Source organism: Monopterus albus, unplaced genomic scaffold (assembly GCF_001952655.1).
Source record: "Monopterus albus unplaced genomic scaffold, M_albus_1.0 scaffold113.1, whole genome shotgun sequence".
In the NCBI taxonomy this organism is placed as follows: Eukaryota; Metazoa; Chordata; class Actinopteri; order Synbranchiformes; family Synbranchidae; genus Monopterus; species Monopterus albus.
Window position 1 is genome coordinate 730818 of NW_018127993.1, and position 11889 is coordinate 742706.

The 11889-nt window shown below is 40.8% G+C and overlaps 1 protein-coding gene across 1 annotated transcript in view; it reads right to left on the bottom strand.

Moving 5' to 3' along the window:
* The window catches only part of LOC109966524 (adhesion G protein-coupled receptor L3), a 202435-nt gene that overhangs the window by 43664 nt on the left and 146882 nt on the right, over positions 1-11889 (bottom strand). The window contains 3 exon segments of the mRNA XM_020611408.1: positions 2120-2325; positions 4129-4251; positions 8061-8244. Of these exon segments, the coding sequence (XP_020467064.1) occupies positions 2120-2325; positions 4129-4251; positions 8061-8244 (513 nt within the window).

Sequence of the window (11889 nt, forward strand, 5' to 3'; positions counted from 1 at the left end):
GCCGGGTTTTTTGACCTTTCTTTTTAACTTTCACTGTGTGACAATGGGCTGCCCTACCGTTTAATGGGCACCACCGCTGCCTGCACCCAGCCATGGCTCTAACGACAAGCACGTCTTGCTCGCCTTTGTATAAACCTGATCCACAACACTGAGGTTGGGTCTCACACACAAGCACAACAAAACTGCTAATAATAAACAGATCTATCAGCTGCTTTTTCCTCTTGAGCCCAGTTTCATTTGTAGGTTCAGAAACAAAGGAGAGTACTCCGACCATCAGTAGCCAAGGTTAAACATGTCTGCGTTCATCCTATAAACACCAAGAGGAGCCAGAGTTTTTCATAGCTTCACACTTGCTGTGAAGTAATTAGTTTAATAAGATTCATCCTCTGTGAATGGAAATTTGCCGTTGATTGAGTTTACCCTTCACACACCCGGAGCCTGCGTTAAATATCTACAGCAAGGAGATAGGATGGCCCTCTGTCCTATTAATGGCTTTAATTGGCCCCATTAAGTGTTGAGGCAAGGAAGCGAAACAATAACTAGAGGACACATCATCATCCCAGAAGGCCAGTGATCCAAAACATCATGGTTGAGAGGGGAGAAAAATAGGAACCCCTGCTTGGTAATATAGTCAAGATAATGGAGGTTCATTTTCAAAGGCAAGTTAAAGTTCACTCTACATGCTGAGACAAACTGGAGGGATAATCTCTTGCCATTACATATACAGTGTGCTCTGTGTAGCGGCTGCATGGCGATCACATTCACTTTACTTAAAGCTGCATTACTATGGCTAAAATTATAGTTAAAATACGTTTTTCACTTTTGGCTATTAGGTCATTACAGTTCACACCATTACTGCATTTATGGGTCTTTGTTTCTTACAGCCAAATCTAGCTAGGCAAAAAACTAAGACAATAAAAATAAAGCAGAAGTACAACAAAATATAAAGGCTGCATCCCCACAGAAAAAAAAAAATAAATAAATGTTCTCGCCTGCAGCCACAACCACGTTTGGGAAGCGCAGACCAGTTAACAAGAATGTCCACTTAACAACACTTTTGACAGGTTTAACCAGTTTACCAGAGAATAGGGAGTTCTTGATTTGATGTACCAGAGCAAAATACACAACATACTTTACCCAGTAAGGTTTAATTAATTGTGGAAAGCAAAATTGTGGTCATGATTATATGATTCATTGTTCAGCCTTCAATGTACCAAAGCACACTCTATATGTGAATGTACGTTTATGGCCCTTTAATGCAATGAAAGCGCAGCAGCAACAGCTGTCCTGTTGCACTCCAGTGTTGCAGGCGGAAAAAGCTGCAGTGCAGAAAACAACACTTTCTCAAAAGGGCACAGTTTTATTGAAACAACTTGATCTGAGCAAGAAAAGAGTTTAAAAGCACCAGTGCCCCAACATTAGACCAAGAGTAAAATTACTGCATCTAAAGTCCAAATTACAAATTACACTTAAGGCGGGTGACTCACAGCAATAACTGCACTGACACTGCCCCTTGACATTTTCCCACCGTTTAATTTGGACATCCATAAGCTATCATCCTTATAAGTGCTCTATTCCTCTGCACTCTGTTTTTTTTTCCAGCCGCTGCAGTTCTCCTATGGTTGTTCAACATCCCTGATAATCACTGAAGGCGCTGATCACAGACAAAATAGGGATGTTTCCAGGGTGGAGAAGATAATGGAGTCAAGAGGGAGAAGTCATGACTCCCTGCGATGGCTAAGCAGGCTCCAGTGAGGCTCAATATGACTGACATTTGTTCAGGAGAACAGGCTGGTGTTTGTGCAGACTAATAAACAGCAGCGTGCACCCCCAGCGTCACCTTGTGAGCAATTTTGTTTTCCACAATTTCATTTTTTCAGTAAAACTTCATTTCACCTTAATTGTTTATAGCTTGAGATAGGATTTGTACATTTTTATTGAGCTTCAGGAAAGAGAAAAGTGTGATAAAGGCTTGATTTAAGAATGTGTAAGTGTCTTTTTGTGTGTAGGTAAAAGAGAAAGAGGCAAAAAGCACATTAAATGCAGAGGCATTAACATCAAAGTAGAAACAAAACCCATCTTCACTCAGAGATTTACTCATGTACAGACAGAAAATTACCTGTAGATGTCTGATGGTAAAAATAACCGGGTCAGAGAGGTAGACCTTGTTAGAGTCCTTGTTGATGGCGGCTGTGATAACTGGTGAATTGACAATGACAGAATAATTGGCAGCCATGGCGTCACTGCCCAGCTTCATACTGGCGTTCTCTGTTGAAAGGTAGGCGCCGATGTGTTTGTACAGCACAAACGCTATCCGAATCTCACCTGCGAGAGGACAGGGGGGCACAGAGTTCAGGCTTTCACATGCGACGAGTTGGACAAGGAGCACACTACGTGGCCAAACCAAGGGGAGACCCAAACACTGCACCCGTTTTGTGACTCCTACATGCTGCTATAACAGGCTCCACTCTTCTGGGATGCCTTTCCACTAGATTTTGGAATCTGGCTGCAGGATCTGCCTCCACTCAGCCACGAGAATATCAGTCATGTCGGAAACTGATATGGGCGATAAGCTGAGCTCCAGTTCCCAGAGCTGATGCCCAGCCAGGTTCTTCTAAGGTAAACTTTAGGTGCTTTCAGGCAGAAAGCAGTAGCTGCAGCCAACATTGTTCCCTGCTGCCTTCAAAGTTGGCAGCTGCTTCAATTTTTTAAGAGTTACATTTACTGATATTTGAGCCAGCCAAATTATAGACCTGCACCTCTTTACCAAGACTAAACACACATAACAACAAAAAAATAAGTTTTAGAGCAACACCATCTCCAAATTTGACTATCCAGTCGGTGACAAATTACGACGACATGAGTTTGCAAAACTTAACAGCTGTTTTATGTTGCTAACCATTTCTTCAATACTATTTTAAACTAAAAACCATTTCGCCTAATGGCTTAATGAAATGACAGTAGGTAAAAAGCAGCAGCCTCTGGTGTATGCTGCAGGTCATTAGAAGGAACAAGGTGACTGATAGCTACAGCTGGAGAAGGGTGATGGCATGATGGTCCATTTGGGTCAATTTTTTTCCATTAGTATCTATCGGACTGTACTGAGAAGCAAGATGCTATTTGCTACTTACTAAATATGGTAAAGTGCACTACTGACTGCAGGAACAGTGGAGAAATACTAAAATTAATAACAAAAAAAACCCCTTCAAGTTCAAGCCTTGTTAACAATAATCAGGACTGTGCATAGTAAAACTGTCAGAATAAAAGAGACCAGTGCCTCTGAAAAACAGCAAAACCCTTCCCACATCAAAAAACAGTTATTTTAATTCAGTACTCAAAAATGGGGACACCATTCTTCTGCAGGCACTAGTCGGCATTTTTCTTATTAATAATTTCCTCCTCTGTCTGCCTTACACATCTTTTTCCCCTCCCGCTGTCTCAGTTTTGAGCACTGATATGAAAGAAAGTTCCCTCCCGCCATGACTGATATCATTCACTCAGATGAAAAGAAAACATTCTGAGTGCTGCAGCACTGGATGACAGCGAAATATCCGCCGTCCTGCTCTAATGATCTGCGTAGGCACGGCTGGACATCAGCTGTGAGGCACCAGGCGCAGCTTGTGTCGATTCTGATTTACACGAGCTGATAACAGAGTCTAAAAATGGGGCTGCATCGCTTATGAAGACAGCCATGTATTGTGTCTAACTGCCTCATTTACAGTTTAGAGGCGGTGCTTGAATTTAACGAATTCTACAGCCAGCTCCCTAGTTGATGACTGCAGAACGATTCCTGCACTTTGTATGCAGCCCAACAAAAGATTTAAGCAGCAAATTGAATGTTATTCACACACATCTGTACTGAAAGTCCAACAAAACCACTGCAGCCCCATGCAATGTCACATCCAAGCATTACAAACAAATAAAACATGGAATAAGAAGATTTAATTAACTGCAGTGGATCTTAATACGACACTATTTCTATCACAGTCAAGGAACATTGCGACTGTTAAATGTGGTTTATCACTAACCTGAACGGCACCCAAGGTGAAGCTGTGCACAAGGCATAACTGTGTGTCGGAATGACAACAGGGCACCAGTAAAAGCTGATTCAGAAGTTTGCCTACTCACCGTTTCTCCCATGCTGCTTTAGTGTGTTAGCAGAGAGGTGGATCGAGTTGCCTTGTACTCCAGTTTGTGGGAACTTCAGATCAGGCAAATTCCCATCTGTGCTCATTCTGGCCACCTCCAGCTCTGCACACACAGAAGAAACCCAAGCAATGCCACATTTCTAATCAATAAGCTTTCTTTTGCATGATACAAAAGCTGATAGACATGAAAAAAATTGAAGTGTACAGAATTGAGAGTGTACAGTTCCAGCTCAGGTCTTTATGGCAGTTTTCAGTGTGAGAAAATACGCTACACACTTCAAAAACACTTTCAATATGCACAAGTCAGTGTAAAACTAAATACAACTGACCGCACCCGACCTCTAGGTGACCTATCAGTAGTCACTGTTATTGGTCAGTCACCGAACATCTACAGCAGACAACAGCTATTCTCCTCTCCAGTCACGTCACTGATTTAAAAAGCCATCCTCCTACTTTATTAATCAACACATCTCCAATGAGCACTAAATGCAAAACATCCTTTCTTGACTCACTTTGCTTTGACCTGCCTCCCTCTCAACTCTCTGAGCAGCCGACGTTAGTGTCTCGCTATAGGCTTCCTAATCAAATGTTCAGGTCAAACTGTAAAAACTAAACTTGTCTTTGGCCTTTTTTTTTTTTTTTTAAGACACCATCACTCCAATGAATTTTTTTCCTCATGAAGAGCGAGAGATACAAGAACGAGACAAAGATGAGCTCGTGTCGGTGGCAGCTCAACAGCTGTTGTGTCTGAAGCAAGCTCTTAATTTATGGTTTAAACACTGCGGGGTCACACAACAGAGGGAAATGAACTGCTTACAGTACAGCCGCCTGGCTCATTCCATCAAAGTTATTAAGGTACGATAGGACTGAGCTTAATAAAGCAGCCGTGTGTGCTCTAATCTCAAGTACCAGTGACCTGTGTGAAGTCTGAGCGCTCCCTCACATCTGGGATGAATCCACTCATACATTACTGGGCAGAAATCCAGAAAACACACAGCACAAATGTCACATTCCAAAAGAAAAGGTGAGCAGTATAGATTAATCCAGGTGGTGCAATAGAAGTAAAAAAAAAAAAAAAACTCCATTACTGTGGTGATATTTCACTTGTAAAGTGATGCTGTTGTTTTCAGTGTGTACTGTACATGTTCCCCTGCAAATCACCAAAACCACTGCTCTGAAATGCTCTTCTTCCTACAAAGAACTTTTATTCTAAACTCTTATATTACATCTCTTTCAGTTATTTAATAAATGATGCATGCTGGTTTGTAATGTAAGAGATGCCCATCCAAGTCTCACAGCACAATGGCACATAGCAGTGTGTGTCGTATTGCATCCAAGTGTCCATCTTCGTGGCCTTCTTCTTGAGGTTTTATGGCAGACAAGGAAATGGTGCATTACTGCCACCAACTGTAGAGAAGGAAGCTAAGAAGTAGTGTGCATGGAAGGTGTACGTTTAGGAACAAACACCTGACTTTCATGCAGAGAACCAGAGGTCATGTCTGACGTTGTGCTTTGTGCGGTTTAAGTGGTTTAATGACCCCAGGGACCTTTCCTAAACCTAACCATCTAGTTTGTGTGCCTGAAAAGTAACCACATAGCACAACGTCTGTTCTTAAACATATCAACATGTTTGGTTTCAATGTAGTTTCATTTTAAATTGAGAACATTGTTGCAATGAGCAAAAGTCCTCCCAGCAGTTTCCTGTGCTGTGGGAGTGTTCCTTTTCCCCACCAAATCTAACTATATAACCACTTGATGTAAATGTCTCTGACACAGATGATGTCAGGAGCAGTTTCAGACTAGTGATGGACTTGACACATATTAACACAAACTGTCATATAGCCTAACTCCATCCTTCAGAGGGACTGCTCTCAAAGCAGACGTTCACACTGTTACGATCAGTGACACTGCATTCACTTCTACTGTGCCACTACACTGATGGCAGTCATCACCAGTGCAACACAAGCTGGCTGGCAGATCACTCCGCAGTGGAGAATCTCAACTTGAAACACAATTTCATCAAGTGTAAGAAACAGAAACGTCATTAAGCCTGATAAGGCATTCACTGATCAGCAGTCAGTGGACTATGACACCTCTGACTTTGAAAAAGGTTAGTGCCAACGAAAAGCTACAAAGGAGGTCACATTAAATCCTTCCAGTGCATCTGTTCTCATACCAACGCCTGCCATGCTGTCTCTTAAAAAAAGCTTATATTAAGATTCTCTTGTGCTTTTGCAAAGGCCAAGAGGTTTTGGTGATACATTCCAATTCAGCCTAGTTAAGACAATACCCCAGGCAGCTCCCCATTCTCGGGATTCCAAGCCTGCCTTTAGAATAAAGGAAGCATTTTTCTTCTCCCTCTCGTTTCCCTGTGTGATTGCATAGAAGAGCTTACGATGGGCTTCAGGTAATTTATTTGATGCCATAGCAGTTACTGGACCCAAAGGCTATACCTTCAAAAAACAAAACAAAACAAAAAAAACACCCCAATCGGCAGAAATCTGTTCATAAGATTTTCATGCAGAGTGTGAAGCTCGCACTTGCTCTGTGACATGTGAACACAAACACAGTCACAATGGGTGAGGAAAGATCCTCCTTTCTTGAAAGTGAAGAAAACAGATCTCATTATCAGCGCAAGCCTAAAATTAGAACGATGAATTCTTACTGTTCAAGATTCATTTTGAAGCAACAAAGCCGACTCACCATAAGACTGAGAACATGCCGCCAGGTACAAATGTGAGCTCTACACACACACACACACACACAAAACCCATCACTTTACATGTAATTCAGAGTGAGAGATCAATAATTAGCTGCTGCAGTGATTACCACTGTTCAAATGGGCTTCCCTGTAAAAAAGAAAAATTAAAGCCGAGCAAACAGAGATGAGGCCCAGTTAACATCACAGCACATAATTAAGCAGACTACCACTATGTGCTGTAAAATTTCACTCGAGTTGTGCAGGCATCATCTCATTCCTTTCTCCAAACGAGCCCAGAACCCCCATAATACCCAGATGAATCGTGTGCCAGATACAATAAACCCTGCACCAGTAGTCACTGCCTGCAAAATAAGCTATTGAATTTAAATTTTACTTGATTCTCAGTGGAAACATCATTTTAAATAAATTCCGCTTTCCAAAATTTGATGTATCCAGTCTTGAAGAAGAAGAGCCACTAGGGAAAACAGAAATGGCAGAAGTTCCATTATCTGTGCTCACTTGAATAATAAGCACTGATCTTTGATCTGCATGATATGTGGTTAATTCCAGCTAATTATTTACATAAATATAAATGCAATCATTTGAGATAATTGTCAATTTACAGCTGACTGCCATCAGCCATAGGCAGCCCTGCCAAACTTAACCTTACGTGAGGGAGAAAGCATTAATCCAGTAACCTTCACACTTGTTCCACAGCCTCAAGAGCTCTGCTGTCAATATGAGAGCAGCCTGGATCAATAGCGCTGTGGTGAACCCTGCAAGCCACGAACAATTGGCAAGACCAGGCTGAGGATGGACCAATCGACACACAGGAGCGAAACACTGCTGTAAAGTATTACAAAGACAAAACCAAGCATTCAGCATTTAAAATGTAGCTTCTAATTCTTTAAACATCATAATTCACTCTGCTGGGTCTTCCAGCTGAGATAATAATCTGTTTCCCAGCAGCCTGAGAAGAAATTTACTTAATTCCGTCAAGGCTGGTTTACTCATTCAGATGAGGACCACCAAATAAAATAGTATTTTGCTTGCTGGCATACATTTTACTTTCAGTCCAGAAACCTTAGCTCCACCTGCATTCAGAAAGGTGTTTTAGTGCTTCCTCATTTGGATGTTTGACATTCATTGTACAGAAAGACACTGATGTGTGTGTGAAACTACACAACTAAAGTATCCTAACATATACTCACGGATGTTGTCAGTGTTCTCTTGTACAATGTCCGTCTTCAGCAGGTTGTCAGCCAGGACGAAGGCTCCTTGCTCCACCGTGTCCAGGAGCATGGTGGCGGCCCTTAGCTGCTCACCAGTGCTCAGCTCCCTCCATGCCGCCTGGGCCTGCGGCTGCAGCAGATTGTTGACCGTCTCCACCATGGCCTAGGGAGCCCAAATCATTGATTTAGTGACAAGATGCTAAGCTGGCCTGGAGCTGCTGTTGTTTGACATTGTGATTTGGTAAATAGTTCGAGTGAAGGAAGATCAAAGAGAGTTCAGGACTGTAAAACAAATCACACAATCCTCTGGGACTGTGCAAGGAAGAAGCATCAAAGTGTTTTTGTTCTCCTTCTTTCTTAGATTTGAACTGAAAATTTCATAATAATCTCTCTATTAAGCAATTTCATGACCTCATTTCTAATTCATTTACAAGTTTTGCTTTTAGACAGAGATGTCAACTAGCAGCAGCAACGCTTGAATCTGTAATAACACTGGAGATGTTGTTAGCTTGCTTTTGTTGCCGTTTCCTTTTATCTACAGGAAGAATAATCATGTAAATGAATCAGAGCCGATGCTTACAAGACTAGAGGCCAATTCTTACATGACTTGAGGCTACAGTCTTTAATTGGTGTGATAAATGTTCTTCCATGCAGACAATCCCAAAGCACAAAGGCCCTACAAAAAAAAAAACAACAAAAAAACAAAAACAAAAAAAACCCCCCACAAGATTAAGACATTCCAGTAGATGTACAAGTTATTTGCTTGTAGCAACTCTCTGCAACCAGTCATCTGAAATCTTTCCTGCATATTAATTGCGCTGAACAACTATCACACCTTCTTTAATCTCCCCACACTAATGCTGAAGCGAGTAAGCAAGGGAGGGAGGAGCATGAACATTCTCAGGACTAGATGAAAAATTAAGAGCCATTAAAGATTTAAAAATGCCAATGGTAAGATTTATGAATGGAATGCTAATTGGTCAAGCAAAGTGCCACTGCTCCAGAGAGCAAAATGAGCCTGTGGGAAGGGGAAAAAAGACGACAACTTCTACGCAATTACATTACTCTTGGCGGTCTTGTGCACAATGATTAGAAATTTCCTGCACAGAGAACATTTGCTCCACAAGGAACATCATACATCTGATCAAATGTTCTGATAGCACCTTCGCACTTCTTAAGGTACTGTGCTTGACACATTTGTGTAAAGTATCTTAAGATGGGAACCCTGATGCATGGAATAAGAGTTTTAGTGTGACTCCAGAACAGCATGGAGATAAAAACCAAAGGCGATAAGAGAAATCAAATGAATTTCTGATATAAAAAAAAAAGTAACAAGGTATAGGTGTACCCCAAAATTACCATATAATGTTAAGCTGTATGTTTGTTTCAAATAACTGTGATGGCAAGAGGAGGACTGATTGTATCCAACTCACTGGTGCTGACAGAGAATCTCAAATAGCACCAGCTGGCTTCTCCTCATTCAAAACATACCCTGCATACATCAAGCCTCACACACACCGAGAGACCTGCTAGTACATACACAAACTCGGGCACATGCACGATCTACAGACCCACACACATGCACAGTCAGTCTACGAGCCTTGATGTAATTATTCATTATCTGCAGCCAATCTCCAATCACACCTTTTGACATTCAGCTAGAGGCAGAGGTTGATTCACTCTCAATTAAGGAGCTCTTTTTCTTCAGGCACTGACATTTTTTATCTTTGCTCACCACTGCAAGATTTTTTTTTTCTCAGCATTGCTTAAAACAGTGAAATAAAGGTTCGTCGGGGAAGGGGCTTGCAGAAGAGGCTGCTTCGCTTTTTCAAATGCAGAAGAGATGTACAAAAAGACCAAGGACAAGGTTCACACAAGGCTCTGAAACTCGATGATTAGGGAATACATGCATGCATCAGATAAATGATAAACAAGTATGAATTAAACAACCAAGTGCAGGGTACATAAAGTAGGGAATAAAAATAATTTGAATAAAGATCATATTTCTCCCTGGCTCATCAGACATTTACTGCACAGATGCAACAGATGACCAATCACTGTGATGCAAGCTTTTCATTATGTTGTTAAAATGTGTCTAGTGTGCCAATTTTGCCTCATTCAAATCAGAGAATGAGACTATGACACAAAGACTGTAAAGCACTGTCTCCATATTGAAAGGCAGGCGACTCAGTGTGCTTTACTGTATTACTGCGTGCTTTACAATTACCTCAACTTGAACATACACCACATACAATACAGAGCAAAAGGAAGCCTGTATTTTTTTTATTTTTTTTTTGTTGTGAACAATGTCCTCTGTTGGATTAATAAGCTAACAATAGAACAGCGTGAAAGGGTAATTACTGTCTTGCATCACAATTCCAGGGAACATTGGACTGGGCCGTTTTCATGCTTTTGGTGTATAAAACTGTTCACCAACTGTTATAAACACTTTCTGCAAGTATAACTTTAGCTAAAGGTTATATTGGATGAAAAATGCCTTATCTGATTTATTACCTTGTGTCCCTGCTCAGTTATCTGTGTGTGACAAACAGCACTGTAGCTATCACTGAGGACACTGATGTCATTGTCCTTCATATGGGACCGTAAAAGGTCAAGATCCTATCTCCAAACTTTGCAGAAATACAGTAGTTACATTTGGGGTAATACTCTTCTTTGCCTTCTTGGAGATTAGAAGAGGAAACTGATACCATTCTCATGTCTGTATGGTAAATAAGAAGCTACAGCTAGCAGCCGACTAGCTTAGCTTAGCGCAATTTATCTTACCATGGATTAAACAATATGTGATGCATTAATTAGTGAGTTTTTGAAATGCCTTAACCTCTAGAGTCCCTGCGTCCTCATATGAGGACCGCACAGCTTGGGTTTCCAAAGCTCAGGACTCTAGAGGTTATGCAGATTTTGTTTCCTTTAGACCAAGCCAGAGTTGTTGTTTCCCTGCGTCTTGTTTTTGTGCTAAGCTAACTGGCTGTAGGTGAACATTTTTACTGTACAAACATGAAAACAATATTGATTTTGTCATCTACCTTCCATTGTTTTTCTCAAAATGTTGAACTGTTTACTTCAGGGGCCCTTTTGATTTCAAAACAGTACAGTTTTGGAAGAGTTTTTTAATCCATCTGCAATTTTTTTCAAATAAAGAAGCATATTCCATTAACTGAGCTAAAAACATGAAAACCATCCAAATTTTGAATGTACAGGGTGAGTTTCCAGTTTTAAGTGTTGGTACTTTTTAAATCCCAGCTATGGTTCTGATGCCAAATACATGTCAAATTTGCATATTTACATGTTTTTCTATAAAAGCCACCACTCCAACTTCCAATAAAATTTTTTTTGACAGGTTCTGCATCCAAGGGCTTGGATAATAATAATCTCCAGTAAAATGTCATCATATATTTTGGACTGATTCAGCAAACCCCTCATATCAACCCCTCATGTCATTAAGGATAAAAACACTCCTTTTTCACCATGAAAGGCAACCAATGTATTCCTTTGCAGTTCGTTGCAGTTCCAATTCTTAAATGAAATCCATCTGTATGTTAAATCCTGCCCCAAACTCTCATTTAATGGAAAGAGACATCAAACCCAACTTATTTTATGAGACCTTGATGATTAATGGACGATTTCAGTACCAGAACCCCGCCTATTTGTACTTGTGTTTCCTCCATGTAATCCATCCCCAGATGGAGACTCCTGTATCTCCAACTTTTAAAATTTATTTTTATTTTTTTACACAGGCTAATTACATTATGAAAATGTTGGGTTCATTCTGGAAAATCTCATGAGAATC